The sequence below is a fragment of the Alosa alosa genome, chromosome 12, assembly GCF_017589495.1.
Source record: "Alosa alosa isolate M-15738 ecotype Scorff River chromosome 12, AALO_Geno_1.1, whole genome shotgun sequence".
NCBI lineage: Eukaryota > Metazoa > Chordata > Actinopteri > Clupeiformes > Clupeidae > Alosa > Alosa alosa.
Window position 1 is genome coordinate 25,547,849 of NC_063200.1, and position 19,163 is coordinate 25,567,011.

Consider the following 19,163-nt stretch of genomic DNA (forward strand, 5'->3'; position numbering starts at 1 on the left):
AGTATTTTGTGGGCAGAGATGTATAATATTTCTGTGCGTTTTTAAAAACATAGATTTTACTGTCTATGGTACAAATAAGAAGCCATATTATTATTATTATTATTATTATTATTATTATTATTATTATTATCAAAAATCACTCTTATCTACTACTTCTGGCCGACAAATGAAAATGCACCTGTAGAAGTCTAGTCTTTTCGACCTCTAACGTTACCTAAGGATAGTTACCCTACTAGTAATATATTGGTAGTAATCACTGGACCCTGTTTAGACTAGAATCTAGGCAACGATAACTTGGCTGAATTTGTCCAGACAATTTTGCTCCACACAGTCGGCAAACTAACTGGCCTGCTTCTCCTTTAAGAGAGTGTTAAACCGGAAACAAAACTGTTCGACCTGGTGTAACGTCAGGTCTGGTAACGTAATGAAAAAGTTGACAAGTCAGGATCGGTTTGCTTTGATGTGCCTAAATTGAATCTACATGAAAAAATATATCGCCCTAAGGACACGTACTGGACGTAGGTAGCTCTAACATCCTTCATTGGTTGCTGAAGCAACCTTTGGTTGTAGCAGTACTGAAGGCAAACCTTTCAATTTGGCCCATAGTGCTACGCTAGTAAACATTAGCTGGCTAGTTGTTTGCTGTATGTCAAACGTCAAATGGGCTGTCAAGCAGTCTTTAACAGTAAAATTATGTCACATTGCATTTCAGACTTTGTAACGTCAACTGAATGTAATTATCTCGACATTTTTGCTAAATGTACTGATGGTTGTCACAAGCTCAGGAAGGAAACTAGCATTATCTAACGTTAGCAATGCCAGGGCCATAATATAGATAAGATTCGTGTGAAATCATCCATAATCACAGTTAGTTCAATCGATTGGTTGCCATCAATTTTAAATGTTGTTATGCACTAGGCAGGCCTATACCCTAATATGGCAAGGATTGTTGTTATGGTATGGACCCAACGTTGATATTAACGTTACTTTCAGTTTGATACATGCAGAAGTCGACATTTAACGAGTCTAGTCAGGAGGAGGCTAGAGGAGGCTAGTCATGCCCGTAATGAAGACAAATATTATGGTTTCCCAAAAAAGTTTTGGAATAGTTGGATCACTATGTTTTTTTTTCTCCCCAGACGAGTAAAGTTTGAGCTGACTGACTCATGTGTCAACCCAAACACCCAAGCTGACACAATATGGCCTGTACAGAGGAACCCCCAGAGAAGTAAGAGATTGCACAACCCCTCATGTGAAAAGATGTATCACAATATTGTTAAAAACTGTCTGGATGTATGAAAAAGATATATATATATATATATTAAAGATAGTAAAAAACATTGTTTTTAGTAGTGGTATGTAGTAGTAATAGTAGTAGTAGTACCAGCCTTGTAGTAATTGTCAAGTTGACCTAGGTGTTGGTAGTTCAGTTGTGTTTGTCTTGGTGGTGCTGGTAGTGGCAATAGTAAGAAATAGTCTTAAATTGGATTTTATATAGAAAACTAAAGAGAAACTTAGAGAGTGCAGACCTCCGCTAAAACCAAATGCTCCTGGGCTATCTCTCGTTGTTAATAAAAATAATGAATGATTCTGTTCTAAAATGTAATGGGTTCTTCCTTCACCCAAGCTACCCCTCCACAAAGTTCCATGAATGTCGGCCCAGTAGTTTTTGCATAGTCCTGCAAAGAAATGGCACTGAAAATATAACCTCCTTGGTGGAGGTAATAATCACTTTTGTTTGCATGATTTTTATATACTAAACTATTTTTTTTTAATTAGATTAGATTAGATTAGATGAACTTTATTGTCCCATAAGGGAAATTTGTCTTGGGCATACAGTGCTACATACAGCATTACAATACAAAACACACACAAGTTCAACGCCCATACCACATAAAAGACAACAGGAATAAAACAGAGTAAGCACAGCACAGCACAGTTTTTTCGTTATTGTTTCTTTTCTTCTTTTCTTGTATTGACCACTATTGACAGCATTAGTGCTTGTCCACTTGCCTTTGGTAGAATAACCCTGTCTTCACATTCCACCTGCAGGCACTGCTGGGTATGCTTTGCCACAGAGCGGGAGGACCGGGTGGCAGAGTGGGTGAGCCCCTGTCGGTGTAGAGGCTGCACCAAGTGGATCCATCAGAACTGTCTGCAGCGCTGGCTGGACGAGAAGCAGAAGGGCAATGGTGGTGGGGCTGTCAGCTGTCCACAGTGTGGCACTGAGTACCGCATTGTCTTTCCCAAAATGGGTACATATGTCAAGTAAATTTTATTCACATAGTGTATTTAGAATGAAGAATCATTAGTTAATTTAATAATTAAATATCAGGTACTTTTATTCAGAAACACTGAACTACTAGTATTCATTTGTTTGTAAATGTGCTCTTGACCTTGCGGCGGGTCGACGATAAGTTTAGCATCTTCCTGTTACTTCTGTGAATCAGCTTTTACAGGAATTATTACAACAAAAAGGGTGCTCTTTGAAGTAGTTTATCGAAGACTGTTTGAGAAGTAATGCTGTTTTGCTTTTCGTAGGTCCATTAGTGTACTTCCTGCAGCAGGCTGACAGAGCTCTGTCCAGAGCCAGTCCATTTGCTGCTGCAGGCGTGGTGGTTGGCACTGTCTACTGGTCAGCTGTCACCTATGGAGCTGTCACTGTAATGCAGGTACATTATGCACACGTCTTGATGATTGTGTGTGTCATTTTGTTTGCATTTTCTCTGCTGTCTTCTATACACCTAGAACCACATTTTTGAAGACCCAGCTCTTCACAGAGAGTACCTCTTCTCCTAGCACTACCAACAACTGGACATGCTTGCTCAAACTAACTTGACTATCCCTCTTCTAGAACTGCCATCCGATTATATGCGAGTAGTATTTATTGCCGAACTAACATGTCCTTGTCACACTGTACCTTGATTGTCACTTTGGATAAAAGCATCAGCTAGATGACTAAATGCAATGTAATGTAAGTGTAACCTCTCTGAGACTTTTCAGCTTTGTGCTCTGCAGGTAGTAGGCCATAAAAAGGGCTTGGACGTGATGGAGCGTGCTGACCCACTGTTCCTGCTCATGGGTTTGCCCACCATACCAGTCATGCTGGTCCTGGGGAAGATGATTCGCTGGGAGGACTATGTGGTGCGGCTGTGGCAGCGACACTCTGCCAAGCTTAATGGCCTTGTCCCTGGTAAGGCTTCACTCAACAATACACCAAGTCAATTGAAGATGTATACAGAGTTTATACAACTCTGGTATCATCAATAAGAGTCAAGTATATGGATATTTTTAGTGCTGTGCTATTGTTCGCATGATCATTCTGTCCATATTTATTTTTCATGAGTGATCTGAGGACTTGTATAATACGTAAGGGATAATGTATTGAATGCTGCCTCCGCTTCACATCGGGGTCCTGTTCGCTCTCTCTGGATTTATTTTCCAATAATGTCCAGCGGACAATACATTATCCCGACCTCCAAAGATTGGGAAGGTCTATTCATGTGAATAGAACTTTCTGCAGCACTCTGAAGAGCCGTATAATAACTTTATATAATACTTATATATTAATGTGAGCGAGGTGATCTGCAAGTATAAATAAGCATATAAACTAAAATAACACCAAGCAAGACTCTTGCAAGACTCTAGCAAGACCTAGTTCCAATTAAGCAGTGTTTTCCTGTTGTGTAAGAAGTAGGGTCATTCAATGGCATCAATATCCTAGACAACAGTAATAAATCAAATAGAAAGACAAGTGGTAGGCACTATACAGTTCTCATTGAAAGGCTGAAAGGCGAATGTATTGTGATCTATATTCATCAAAGTAGTGGGTGTGGAATATGGGAGCATTTCAGTCAGGGAAAAAATTGAATCGGCTGATTGATAACCGCCAAGTGAAAAATCTATGTAAAATATGGAAAGAAAGTGTCGACTTAATCAGGGAGCACCTCTAATGGGATGGCGCACCTAGACACCTCTAAACAGTTTAATGAATAGAAGATAAATAGCAGGCATCTGGTGTTTAAAATGGGCATTTATTTTCTGACTAAGGTCTAATCACTTTAAAAATTGCTTTGCCTGTAATAGCATATTGACAGTTTTGACAGTTTTGTAAATCATGGTTCGAAAGGTTTGACCCTTTATGTCAATAGAACTACTAATTGTTGGTGCATATTTCTTATTGGTACATTGGTCTAGGTCCTGGTCACTCTCCCCAGGAAGCCCTGTGGTATGTGTTTTCACACCTCTAACGTCCCTCTGTGTGTGTTCAGGCCTCGGGCGGACTCTGCCCCGTATGCCAACAGATGGGGGCTATGGGGGGGACCACGTGTCCGTGTCGCGCACCCTGTGTGGAGCCCTCATCTTCCCCTCCATCGCCAACCTGGTGGGCAGGCTCATGTTCCGCAGGGTCACCTCAAACCTCCAGCGCACCATCCTAGTGAGTAGAGGGGGGAGGGAGACGTGTCATGTCATTTCCCCAGGCTATCTGTCTGTCTGTCTGTCTGGCTGGCTGCCTGCCTGCCTGCCTGTCAGGGTTTTTGTTGTTCTTTTGATGCCTGGGTTCTGAAGCTGTCAATGCTCTTGCCTACAGGGAGGCATTGCCTTTGTTGTGATTAAAGGAATACTGAAGGTGTATTTCAAACAACAGCAGTACCTCATCCAGGCCAACCGTCACATCCTTGACTACCCTGCTCGGGAAGAACGGGCTGATGATCACAGCGAGGAAGACAATGAGGACAGCGGAAATGAGTAGAGACAAGAAGGCCCCTTCACTGCAGTCTCCCCAGTTTTCCTGGGTTCTACTGTAAAAACTCCATTACCATCATAAACAGAAACAATCATGGAACTGTTTCAGTTGCAGTAACATTATTATTATTCATTGTAAAAGCCCATCAGAAATTATTGCCTATGGCCATTTATGTAGACTGTAGAGATAGAAGATTATTTTATTTTATTTTGAGATTTCAATTAATAAACTTATATGATTGTTGAGGGCCTTTTTGTCTCATAATTTCTACACAGTTTTCTGTGCATGCTGAATTCATGACATCATATATCACATCACTGTCTGGCAATTAAAGCAATTCAACTCATTCTCATACCTTAGAGTAGTCATTTTATGAAATTATTTTCTATGTTATATGCTCACACTGAAAAATCTGTGAGATTAGTTGAGTCTAATTACTCAGACATATGCTATACAATACCACGATCAATACCACCAGATGGCAGTCACAGTTTAAAATAAATTTCAATGGGTGAGACAATCTGGGAATATAATTTTTTAGTGCCATGTTTTGGGATGCTTTAATGCTTTTTCTAGGGGTGCTGTGATTGTTGATAGTTTGTTGATGATCAAGTGAGAATTTCTACATGAAAGATTTTCAGTTTCTGTATCCATGTGACTTGAAACTGTGTTTCCTTGTGGTTAAAATGTGTGTTTAGGAAGACATCCTATGTAAACTTGAATAAGAATCTTTGCCCTCCTGAACTACAGTACATAGATATTGAATTTCATAAGTATATAGTATGTATAGTATAAGTATATATACTCTTTTGATCCTGTGAGGGAAATTTGGTCTCTGCATTTATCCCAATCCTGAATTAGTGAAACACACACAGCACACAGTGTACACACAGTGAGGTGAAGCACACACTAATCCCGGCACAGTGAGCTGCCTGCATCCACAGCGGCGCTCAGTGAGGGGTTAGGTGCCTTGCTCATACACATAACTTTCACAAAAAAAGCAGAAATGCTTAAATGCTAACCGTGATTCTTATAGCACAATTTCTAAAACTATTAATTTGTATAGCAAAACCACTCACTGAGTTTACAAAACTAAAAGCACAAACACTGCTTTGCACTCAGTTGGCAATTTTGTTACACACACTTTGCAAAACTAGGTACAATCCACTGCACAGCACTCTTTTTGCAGAACTGTAAACACAACTCATTGCTTTACACTCAATTTCCAAATGATAAACACACTCCTAGCAAAACTACACATGTATGCCTATTATTCCACTATTTTGCCTAGTGTCTGTCTGGCACACTGTCACATCATGAAAATGGTTTTAGATAATTAGTTCACTTTGCAATTAGCCTAAGCAGTGTAAACAAGCCACAGGTAAGCTGTCCGTGTGGAGTACAATGGAGGGAGCAAGAAGAGTGAGAATTAGAGGAGGCCTAGGAAGAGGACGAGGAGGTGAAGAAGTAGGAGGAAGAGAAGGAGGAAGAGGACGCAGAAGTGAAGAAGCGAGAGGGAGAGGATGACAAGGACAAGGAGTAGCAAGAGGAGGACGAGGAGGGGGAAGAGAAAGGGTAAGAAGTGAAAGAAATAGCCCTTTGACAGGCAAAAAAATCAGTCTACACATATTGACCAGGCATCATGTAAGGCCTGGATACGGCATTCAAGAATATATTTTTTTTTCCCGGTGCCTTGTACTAGAGGACATTACGTGTGGTGTAGAGAAAGTTTTGAGAGAGACGACACGATGTAGACTGATTTTTTTTTTTCTCAGTGATATTGCCATTTTGTGTTTTAACTTGTGTTTGTTATGATGTGTGTAAATAAACACCAATACTTGAAGTTTGGATCCCTGTATGTTTACACAACTATGACAAAAGTATGACCTCAAACTGACATAGCCTATACCTTGTGCACAGAGAAAGCAAAAGCCAGATGTGTTTTTTCCATCAGTGTGTTGGCACATTGTGTGCTTATTATTGTGATGGCTTGTGTTTACTGTTTGATACGAAGGTGTGAAGAGTTAAGCAAGGTGTGTTAGCTTTTGCAAGAGAACTACAATGTTTTGCTAATTTGGTGAAAGGCTTTCCTATTTGTGTGTAGAGTTTTGCAAAAATAGCCAATAGTTACAAAAATGTGCTTAAACAATCAGAAAAAACTGTAGGCCTAATGTTTATTTTATGCAGGTGCTGCTGTCAAATATGTTGTGCTGTTTTTGGCAGTGTACAAACATGTTCTGTTTGGAACTGCTGTCCCATCTGGACAGCCAGGGAGCACTTACTGCGAGTCTCAAAACTAGAGAGAATGGTGCTGAACAGATGTGCCTACTAATGCATGCTGTAGAAATGATTCTCTTCTGTTTTCCTCATCTCCTACTATAGTCATCCATGACAAGTCACATAAAAAGTCACATTTAAGAGCACCATTCTGTTGCATTTTACTTGTTTGCTTAATTTTATTTTCTCACATGCCACCAGCCCGAAAGAAAGCTTAAGATGCAATACAATACAAAGTCCAGTGATTGAATAAGTTCATATTTCTGTACATGTTGAGAGTTTGGATGCTGTTGGCTGATGGTGAAATTAGCTAAGCAACATCAGTTAGGCTAATGAGGAGGATATTGTGAGTTGAGTTAAATGCATGGCCGGATCTAGACTGGGGGGGGGTTATCCCCCTCCAAATATGTCTTGCCCCACCTATGTGGCAGACTGACAGAAATTGTGCTCAAATTCACACTCCTCCTTCTCTGTTGAGTTGCTCGCGGAGTGCTCGTCACACAGATATCACACGCATATCACTTGAACGAGCGAAACCCAAGCTTTAAAATTTATGTTTGAACTTACATGAAATTTAATCATATTTGCATTCTGCACACAGTTCTGCACAACCATTATTCTCAGTGAAATGGCTAAACCATGGCTTAACACATGGCAAACCATATATCAAAATTAACAGCAGCCTTTACCCAATACGAAGATATGAAAAATGTCAATACGTGGTTTCCAAGTAATCCGGTTTTGAAATTGCAGCAAATTTCTACATGGTCTGCAACTTTGGTCTGAAATTCTGATTTATTCTAATGTAAACTATTTATGTCAGTTCATACTTTTTTGTAAATTGCTTAGCTATAGAGTATTCCACCATCATGATTCTTATATGGACAAATTCCAGATAGTCCCACCCACACAGAAAAATTCTACTGGCCTGCCTAGTGACATTAATGTAAAAATATGAAAAAAAAAGACTTTACTTTCTTTTTTAAAATTACTTTCTCTTGATGTAAAACTGACATACTTACATACTTTCTTGCGTCCTTAAAGTGACAGCCACTCAATTAGACCCACACCACCATACAATGTAACAGTTTAGCTCACAAGGGGGATAGTGGCCATTTTATTGTTTCATATCAATTTCTGCCAATAATGTACTGTAAATGAAAAAGTTGAAAATTAACACAAAGGAAAAACTCCAATAATCCTGCTGCTTGTAACTGGCATTTTTTCTCATAGCATATTTGTAACTCTCAATCTGTCCATTTCTTTCAACAAAACTTGCCAGAAGTCCTCATTTAAGGAGTAATTTCCCTAAATGTTCTTCTGCGGGAACATGCCCTCAGACCCCCCTATTTTAATTCAGTTATCAACTTTCTGTGACTAACACCTCCACTGCTGAGAAATAGGGGAAAAAAATATTTTGTGTTCACAAATCAAAGCCTACATGTTTACTAGGAAAATGGTCCACTCATTGTGCCTACTTAAAAATTATATTTGCCCACCATTCTGAGCAGTCTCCGGCCCTTGTTGGATGCAGGCACACATTCTCACACAGGCACACGTGTCTCAAAGGGAATCAGTTCCTTCATTGTCTTTAAGATTTTATATAACCATTAAGTTTTGTATAAAATAAATTAACTGTTAATGCATATGGGAATGTGGGTGCAGTTTCAGAGGATACATGTGGAATCACATTTAAAATGAATTAGCATTAAGGATTTTAAAGCCGTATGATTAGGGTTGTATAAACTGCACATCTATGCTATGAGTTGAGACCACACTGGTGAGATAGGTCAATTTTGTTCCAGTTCCAGTTTTGTTCCAATGATTAATTAAACATGAGTATGACCTAAAGTGTCTCTTTTATCTGGATCGGCTTGGATTGTCCCTTGACGTCTGACAAACCATAAATCAATCAATCATCTTCAGATTGTCTGTCATGATGAATCTCTCATGGCAGACAATTAAGATACATAATTTGATCTTTAAAATATTACTCAAGCCTAGCATGAAAAGAAAACAGATGTTATTCAGTGGGGAGATGCTTATTTGAGAAAGAAAAGTAGAGTCTTATCACTTCCACTAAACATCTATTAATGCCACTTTGGAAAAATAGGCTTATTACCAGCAAAATACTCTTACAAGGAGTAGGCGCAAGCATCAGCATCTTTTTCTCAATGTTTGGTTTACGAATGCTTCAAAGCAGTGTCTCAGGGCTATGTGAGTTCTTATCGACTCAAAACAAAGAGCCATGTTAAATAAATTAGAGATGGTAAATATTGATTAAGAAGCTGTGTAAAGCTTTGAGAAACCAGTTTAGGGCTGGATTAATGTTAAGCCTGGGGTGAAAGTCTATGCTTAAAGCTCTCTAAAGTATGATAAACAAAATGCAAAACATTTTCTTCTCAGAGAAAATAGGCTGACCCCTGGAAACCTTAACCTTAAGAGAAAGCTGTGGTTATTGGCACTTTAAGGTAAACAAAGCTCTAATTATGAGTGCCTGTTTGTGAGATCTTTTGATAATATTATTGAAGAACACACCTAAAGTGTATTTTGAGCCAGATGTAACCTAGGAGAAGAATCATTGCTTTTCAGGAGATGGGAATTTTCTGTCAGACACATTATGGTCTGCTTGATTAGGCTACTTCCCAAGTCCTTTTTCAAGACAAGGAGAGTGCAGACGCCTCTTACATCTGTTTCTGAGCACTGACAAAACGTTCTGCTCCGTTCTCCAGCCGACATCTTTATCCTGTGCCCCTCAGCTCCAAGGAGGCACATCCTGTGCCCACTCCGACACGATCGCTTTGAAGAAGCAGCCAGTAGACAAGGGTTGGGAGAAAAGCACCCCATAAATAAATGATCAGGATGACATTGCTCTTATCTTTTATTTCATTATTTTTAAGGAGGGGAGAGAAAACAGCATGAATGATGCATGAGCTCGCGGATGATGAACGGGAAGGCCAGAGAGGGGTACGCGGGGAGAGCTGAGAAAGTGAAACTGACCGTGGCATTGACGAGCTGCTCGCTATACCCACTTTTGGCCCATTGTGTAAGATCTCACATTTCATTTACTCTGTGCGTAGACGACAACCAGAAAACACCGCTCTGAATTATGGGTTTGCAGAGAATAGGCTACATTAATTATAATGATAGCAATTGATTTGTTGGTTTCTGTACTTAATAAAGATGGTTGTTCAACTTTTTATAAGACAAGAACATGAACACAATATATTTGCAGGTGTCGACATACTAGATAATTATCGCAGGACCACCCCGAGACAAGAATGTAACCGTGACCCAACCTGCCATGCACCTAATTAGTATGGGCTGAGGCTGGCTAGTGCTGAAGGATCCCTCTGAGCAGCTGACCCTGAGATTAAGGCCAAATGCATGTGAAAAAGAGAAAATCATCATTTGTCTAGCTCTCCAATGGAATGCAATATACAGTATTTGTTTTTAATTATCTACTAGGTAGTATATCCTACTTATACTCTACATTGGTGACACCATTTTCCTTTGAATCCTATAACTTACAAGTCTTGACTGTGCCATTTTTGCAGTGTATTATGCAGATCAATCCTGCCACCATCCGCCTTGCTTAAGTTTAAACTAATATCCACTGAAAAGTCTGTGACACCAAAGAGGCTTAACTGCGCGCTCATTCGCTTGAGAAAAAAAAAAAAAAAGCAGAAATGGCATTTGACATTCACAGAATGACCCGTTCCTATGAACTAAAAAAAAATAACATTTTAAGAAGCGCAAAGCGATGTGATGAAAAGGCAATCCCCCTGGGTCAATGGTTAACCAGTTTATATAATCCAAAACTGCCCATCCATCATAGGCAAACCCTCAAGGATTTTGTCCACATGCCTACGGATAAACCGCTCTGATTTTGGAGTGGCAGAGCGGCGTTGGAGCTCACTGTGAGAGCTCCAACCCCCCCCCTCTGAAACACTATAAGGGTCTTCAGAGACCAAATACACCGATCGAGGAGAGCAAGGTCACACAGCCCTGGAACACATTTCAGCAGGGGCCTGTGACACACAGTATGTCCGTGGATATCATTTCTTTGACATTGCACTTTGTTCACGTCATGTATGTGAGAAAGAGAGAAGAAGACCTTTGCCACTTTATGAAGGTTACATGCAAAACTAAACCAATTATTTATCCACGAAAGTCTACAATTATGTATTACATAATCAGCATTAAAAGCTGCAACTGTGTCCCAGGACATCTTTCCTACATCATTCAAGGAGAATACTTATGAGATGCTCTCTGATGCAGCTGGGGACCGAGGGAACTTCACCTGTGTTGTTCTTGTGTTGTTGTTAATAAAACATGCTCTACCTGGGCACGCAGCTGAAACCCTAATCAAGTGTTGTTCAGGGTGGTAATCATTTTTAAGTGCGAATGTTGAGGAAAAGTACTACAAAATGCATGCAGGACTCTGATTGAGAGAGTGGCTGGACACCATCTGTTAGATTCGTTCAGCTCATGATTTGAATCATGAGTGGAAAACAGGCGATAATTGTGTTTAGCATCAGTTAAACACATGTGTGGCTTAGTGGAAAGCCAGAGACAAACCACAAAGCCGACCCTGCCAAAAAACATTGCCAAATTGAATATTTCACTCCAAAAGCCTTTAGGAAGTTGTGTTATGATCCACCTGGCAAAATTACTCCACTCAAACACTGAGTAACGTATTACATTCATTGTAACATTTTATTGTATAGTATATTAAATACAAATTTAAAATACAATTCTTGCTGTTCAGCCATTTCATGATTACAGTTCATATACCATTAAAACAGATATACTAAAGATCTTAGCCTTTGCAGTCTAAAAGACATACTGAAATACATACTTTATATGGCAGAATAGATTAAACACAGACAAATTATTTGTAAATTACTTCAACTTATTTCAACTGTAATGCAAATACTGAATTCTTTGGGACAATACAATTTATTTAGAATACTAATAAGACAACTTTCAAATGTTAAAAAGAGCTGTTTACATTATGGAGGCACAACTGCATTCTAATTTATATTCTTTTTCACAATGACACCACTACAATCACATACTGTGATCACAATACATTAAAATACTACACACAGGTATACATATACGTATGCTGTATACATATTTCCGTTTTAGATACAGGATTTAATGTATTGATTGCTACTATACATTTCAAACCATAAATATCCATTCCAAGCAAACAAGGACTTTAGAATCAGCACTTTAAGGCTGATGAGAGCACTTTGTCAGTGCATGGAAGGACATAGTGCTTTAAATCTAAGTCCAGTTCAGGCAGCATGATTGTCCTTTGAACTCTGGGTTAAAAAATTAATTGCAGCTTTATCTAGTACACATTCAGCACCACTTCTGGTGTTTTAACAGCGAGTTTCGGCTTTACAAAGCCAGATGCACACACAGCTAAAAGCATTAGCTCTGTGCTAATATTACAGCATGTACTTTGCGCATCTACTGTAAGCTAGCCAACAGACAGGGACTGGGTTTAAGTCCAGAGAATCAAGTGATGCAGGAGTTCATACGGCAGTCTCACAGTATATGTCTTTGTGAACCACCTCGGCTGTCAATCATCCTAGTGTCTTTCTTTTCTATTCTTGTCTTTTCTCCTTCTCTTTTTTCCCTTTTGCTCCCTTTGTTTAAGTTTTTTTTTCCAGTTCAAACCATCTTTTTAAATTAAATGCGAGCGCTAGCCTCTGCCTTGACCTTGAAGGAATCTTGGTGCATGGCAGACACCTTGGTGACGTCCGTGCCCACGGTGGACAGCGGGAAGCTCTCGTAGCTCTCGGGCACACCCCAGCAGCAGCGGCAGCGCTGCAGCATGGCCTTCAGCTCCTTCTGGAAGTTGCTGTTGAGGAATCCGTAGACCACCGGGTTGACGCAGGTGGACGCCATGGCGGTCAGGTGGCACGCCGAGAAGATGACGTCGTGCTGGCAGGCGGGCAGCGCCTGGTGGTACCAGTCGAAGAGCGTGTTGAAGACGTTGAGCGGCAGCCAGCAGAGGGCGAAGGCCACCACGATGGCCACCAGCATGGCGTTGATGCGCTGCGCGCTGCGGGCCTTGCGCTGGCGCGCGTCGCTGGCCTGCTCCACCATGTCCTTGCGGCGGCGCAGGCGGAGGAAGATGCGCAGGTAACAGAGCAGGATGAGCAGCAGTGGCAGGCAGTACTGGAAGAGCAGCAGCGAGGTGGTGTAGGCCAGCCGGTTGCGCTCGGACGGCCACAGCTCCATGCAGATGGCGTGGTCGCTGAACGGGTTGAAGGGGATGCTCAGGTTCTGGAAGGGCTCGTGGGTGAGGATGCTGAAGGAGAGGAAGGGCAGAGAGATGAAGCAGGCCACCATCCAGGTGACGGCCACCGCCAGGTAGGAGTGGCCCGCCACCGGCGTCCAGCCTGTGGGGTGGATGATCAGCTGGTGGCGCTCCAGGGCGATGAGCACCAGGGAAAAGATGGACACGGTGACAGACATGCACTGGACAAAGGGCGTGACCTTGCACAGGGCCTCTCCGAGGATCCAGCGGTCCATCAGGGTGTAGATGACCGTGACGGGCAGGCACACCACACACATCAGGATATCCGAGCAGGACAGGTTGGCGATGAGGATGTTGGTGACATTGCGCATCTCCTTCTGCCGGAATATGATAAAGACCAGGCAGGAGTTGCCTACCAAGCCGACAGCGATCACCGTGCTGTAGGCAACTATCAGGAGCGTGGTGCCACCTACTGAAGGTGGGCAGGGGTTGGCATTCACCCACGGCAATTCATCCAAATTATCCAGACTGCTGCTGTTGTTGGGCATCGCTGACCAGAAGTGTCGCGGTGTGTTACGAGGAGATGCGGATGAAGTAGTGGGCAGGATCTGATGATCAGGCTCTTCACAATGAAACAAGATGTCTGGTCATCATAGGATAATTGGCCAGTACAAGAAATGCCAGCTGATATATCTAGTAAAAAAAGGTAATTGAAATCAATGGCAGTAGATAAGAAAAGAGTCAGCAGATGCACAACAAAAGCTATCCAGATTTATTTATTATTTCAAATATTCAGTACATTTTCCTCCTCCACCCATTAGAGGTTATCAAATTAGAAGACTTTTGAAAACATCCCATCTCATGAAAATCTGCATTTAATGAAGCATTTATTATGACAGTTCATCAATCAAGTGAAAGCAAACTGCATGCAGGAAGTCCCTTGTATACATTAATAAATCCTATTTGACATGAATGACAGAAAAGCAACAGAAGTATTCCCTTAATAAGACATTGTAGTCATCCTCATCTCTGGACTGGCAGATGGAGGGCACCCTTGAGAAATCCCTCCTCATCCTCAATCTAAAATAGTCTTTCTTTTTTCACATCAGAATGGCATTGGTGAATTAAATCTCTCTCTCTCATACACACACACACAGACACTTTCTTGGTGTGTATATAATATGTATACATTATGTGCTACATATATAATCTATGGTCAAGCTAATTTGCAAGCAAAAAGATAAGAGTCAGAAAGATGAATTAAAAATGTGCCCTCACACTTGTCTGATTATATTTTATACATGACAACACTTCCTGCCCAGAATGAGCAAGGGTTTAATTAACCCTGAGGTAATATCCACCTCCCCTCTGGTACCACCTAACCAACTGTTCATGGTCTGCCACCCCAGCTCATTACATCACTCAGCCATGGCGCTACAGATGTAAGGCACGGTGTTTCAGGAAAACCTTAAATAACACTGGCACAGATAAATAAATAACAGCGATGCAGAGAGAGAAGACAGTACTGTGTTTCCAGGACACACAAATAGATCTGCTGTCACCAATGACAACTGAGATAACACAGCGGGTGTGGAGACAGAAGACTATTACACACCCATGCTCTGCAGCACTGTGTGTGCTGAATTGGATCCTATGAGAGAGCCTACAAAAAAAAAATCTGAAAGTGTTATCTGTTAGTGCGTTTGATAGCCTTCAAATGCTAATGCCTGTCCTGCTCATCTTATTGAATTGGCAATTTGGTGTTGTCATCTTTCAAAGGGGATATTCTATTTTGGTCAGAAAAGAGTCCCTCTAGTTATGAATGGCTAACACCAGCTCTTACATCATTTGATCGTCATATTTCTCTGTTCGAGCCAAGCATAACACTACCGCCTCCTCCAGAGAGGCAATTTCAACGAATCAGCTGCCTTTGATTTTATGTGGAGAAGCCATGGTCTGACTAATTCACTAGGAAATGTCAGACATGCAGATATGTGCTTCTCTCAAATGTACCTATAAATAATCCAAACACCTTTTGCTCTTCCACTCATCAAGACGAAAGTCCACATACATACAACACATGCAAACAGATAGACATAATTTCACACAAACACACATCCCAGTCCATTTAAGTTTGAGATGGGCCAAGTTGACTGCAAGACCAATCGGATCAAATAACCATCTGGAAGAGAATGTTAAGTAAATGAATGTGCTAATGACTAGGCTGTTTTCCTTGTGGTGGCGGCAGGGGTCTGCCTGCTTCTGGCCTGTGGCTTGGCCTTATTAATCTGCTCTGGACCGACTGGAAAATGTGCCCACCCCCACCCTTCTCTCCCTCGCAGTTATGGCTATCCTCACCCCCATGTTGTGAGAGCTGCCCACAAACATGTGCAAGTTAGCCTCTCTAGAGGAAGCCATGGTACGCAGCATAAACATGCCCTCTGTCCACACAAGCATGGCCTCTGTCCACAGAAGCAGAACTCTCGGGGTGTCTCTGTATCAGCATGTAGCCTATTCTCCCCAAGCCGGAATGTTGTGATGCTGCTGTGCTGTTTGGGTCCTTTCTGATTCCTTCATTTTCACACAGCAGGTGGGCTCGTGGAGCGCTGAATGCAGAAATGGAATCGGAGGCCAAATGTGACTGGCCCTGAATCACCCCAAACCTACATAGAATGAGTCACATCTCTGTTTCATCAGCCCCTGGATGAAGAGGCCATCCTATCTCTAAATGAAACCAGCCTCTCACAGCCTAAGATTAAAGACACTCCTAAAGGCCCTTCATCCCTCTGTTTTGGTAAAGGTAATACAAAATTGAGTGATTTCCACAAAACCAATGCTTCATTGCCAGCCTCTGATTTTATACCTGAGCTCCGGGGAAAAAAAAGCAATTTCAGAGATCCTCTGCCTCAATGTCCTCATCGTCACTCCCTGTTATAATGAGATGGGTGGCAGGATAATAGTGAAAGTGTGGTAGAGAGGGAAAAATGCCATGGGAAATGAAGGTGTGGGCCTCCATAGGCCCTGAGAGGAGGAAGGGAAGAAGGGAGTACTTAGTGTGATACTGCCATAAAAAGTAGTCATAATCAGGACTGCAACACATTGCTGCAACCCTCTCTCTATGAACATGCCTGAATCAGTAGAAAATAATGAATTCAGTGCACACAGATATATGGCCGATTTACTTTTTCTTACAAACCATGAAGTCAATAGCAAACCTACATAACATTAGATACACTAGGGCTCTGAAACATTATTTGATACATTTCTAGGTCTAATTCATTCTAAAATGATCTAATTCATTCTAGAACGCCAAAATGTAACACTGCGTATGTTACACTGTGACTCTGTCATGTCACAGGATTACTGTTTTTGCCCTGAGTCATCTTGAGTTCTGTGACGTCTTGACAACTCTCACCATTTCTGAAAATGACAAAATGGCTGCCAGAGGCTCTCAAACACAGCAAAGGGCATCAGCTCACAGACCACATCCATCTTTGGATACACGCTTCCAGACAGTCAACTTTTCCTGAGAAAGGGATGCTGTCTCACTCAGATTCATGAAAGATGTGTTTTTTGAAAACTGCTTAGTCAAAGAAACATGCTGCCATTTGCTGAAATCATATTCACATGACTGATTAAGTTTGACAAACCATCACATACTATTGAGTTCATCTAGCTGAGGGTTTCCTTCGGAAATCCAAGGTTTATGTTTTTTTTAATTATTTGTAGTAGTATTATTATTTATTTTAATATTGTGCCAGTTGGGTCTTCATAGAATCTTGACCTATTTTACGTCACACTTCATACTTTCTCCCATATATAAGCTGCACAGAAATGATAGCCTGTGTAACCTTAGGGCTTAAGGGCTGAAGTACTGATCTTTCTTAATTATTCTAAGGTACTAGAGCAGGCACCACCTACGTGTGCATACATTAGGCCAAACTCATCAACGAAAAACAAGTCCAGGCTTTATGTTTTTGACTTAAACATTTACTGTTGTCAATTTCAGCTTTAAACTGTAGTAATGACACAACCATGTAGCCTTTAGGCCTACCCTATGGAGAACTTAAGACCACTAGTTAGATCTTCAATAATGATTTCATTGCAGCTACCATTACTGACCCGTAGGCTACAATTTTATTTTGCACAAAACTCCTGTTCGGTTACATCAGGGTTTTTGATGATTCAGTGATTATTAAACAGTAAATTTCACTTGGCATGCTCTTGAAATATAAATTTAAGACATATTCTTATTGGAGATTACAGTTTGGGGCAAAAGGGTCCAGATCAGGTGACATGCAGTACAGTGCATTGAAGAGAGGACTGAGTCTACACACACACACACACACACACACACACAATAGACTGCATAGCCTACTACTAAAACCATATGGTGTTGGTTAAATGTTCACTTTGAATAAATTATGACAAATAAAGACACACTGGCAGATTAAAAGATGAAATCTGACTGTGCCCAAAGCTTTTATTTGTCTCTAACATGTGCTTTTATTAAGCACACTGAAGTGCTGTTAAAACAATTGTAAAATTGAGAGCAGTATTTTGCCTTGTCCACGTCCTGACAGACAAACAGTGTCTGAACCGTGGACTTAAACCGCCTAAATAAAACACATTATCAGGTTAATCTTCAATACGTTTAGGCAACCACTGTAACCCTGACCATGCATCAAACCCCATGTAACTTTTTATTATGTCTCCTGACATTATTGCTTCCTTCCATCAGAACCGCATTGCCTGCCTGGCGGAATTTCCCGCCTGCTTTCGCGTCATTTTTGGAGACAAGAACATTTCTTTGAAACACTAGCCTACAATGCAATGTTTACATATTAACCGCCATCGACTGTTTTCACCCAACAGATCAAGTGGCGACGCAGGTAGATGTCTGTGAATATGTCAAAATAGTTATGTTTACATTGGGCAGATACCCAGAGCTCCGACGTGAAACACCTGTTCCAACCTCTCTAACCAGTGACAAATAGCAGAAATGACACAAGTCACAATAGCAGACACACTGTTGTTGTGCATACGGTATGTTATACACCCAAAACGAGTAGCTTACCTGTGTAGAGGGAAATGCTTTGTTTGGAAGAAAATGTCTTATGATATATTGTATTTCGTACCGCTGTGTTGAACTGCTCGCTGCGTATCATCAGGACTTCAGATATCTCGAATACTTGACTGGTTTACGGTTGCTGCCGTGGGGGAGGCGGCAGCTAGGGAGGGCTGCGGGAGGGAGTTTGTGGGGTGGAGGGGGCTGGAGATTGGGTTGGTTGTTGCAGCACCTAGTTATAAAGCAGAACTTCATCTTTTTCTTCATCATATTCTGGGGGTCCGGGGTGTGATGAGGTGAAATCTGTGTTTTTGTTGTAGTTCACTTCTATTAGGCTATAAGCAAATATGCATCACTTAATTCAGCTGATCAGAGGTGAATAACATAGCCTACTGCAGAAGAAAATTCCCCTCAGTTTTAGCATGCTTCTCCCCCTGAATATTTGTCCTAAGATTGAATTTATGTTAATTTAAATCAGGAGGTGATTTATGTACTAACAAACACACTCACACAAGCATACGCCTAAACACACACACACGCACATGCACGCACGCACACACACACACACACACACACACACACACACACGTATGCATGCAAACATGTGTGCACGCACACTGTACTGTATGTACTAACAAATACACTCACACAAGCATTTGCCTAAACACACACACATGCACACACACACGTATGCACGCACGCACGCACGCGCACACACACACGCACACACACACACACACACACACACACACACACACACACACACACACATTTTTCATTTTCATGATAGC

At 41.3% G+C, this 19,163-nt stretch overlaps 2 protein-coding genes across 3 annotated transcripts; one reads left to right on the forward strand and one right to left on the reverse strand.

The window, feature by feature from the left end:
* Window positions 1–364: 364 nt before the first annotated feature.
* On the forward strand, window positions 365–4,990 carry marchf5l (membrane-associated ring finger (C3HC4) 5, like). Of its 2 annotated transcripts, none has more exons than XM_048259706.1 (7): window positions 365–518; window positions 1,140–1,228; window positions 2,053–2,255; window positions 2,542–2,672; window positions 3,019–3,193; window positions 4,272–4,438; window positions 4,592–4,990. In XM_048259706.1, the coding sequence occupies exons 2-7, from the start codon at window positions 1,200–1,202 to the stop codon at window positions 4,751–4,753; spliced, it is 867 nt and encodes a 288-aa protein (XP_048115663.1). In that variant the 5' UTR covers window positions 365–518; window positions 1,140–1,199; the 3' UTR covers window positions 4,754–4,990. The 2 variants fall into 2 exon arrangements, with proteins under 2 accessions (XP_048115663.1, XP_048115664.1); XM_048259707.1 differs by having other exon boundaries at window positions 376–522.
* A 6,805-nt stretch (window positions 4,991–11,795) lies between these two features.
* npy8ar (neuropeptide Y receptor Y8a) lies at window positions 11,796–18,517 on the reverse strand. Its single transcript, XM_048259705.1, has 2 exons — window positions 18,382–18,517; window positions 11,796–13,997 (listed from the first exon to the last, which is right to left on the reverse strand). Exon 2 carries the CDS (start codon window positions 13,850–13,852, stop codon window positions 12,731–12,733), a length of 1,122 nt encoding a protein of 373 aa, XP_048115662.1. The 5' UTR covers window positions 13,853–13,997; window positions 18,382–18,517; the 3' UTR covers window positions 11,796–12,730.
* Window positions 18,518–19,163: the final 646 nt, after the last annotated feature.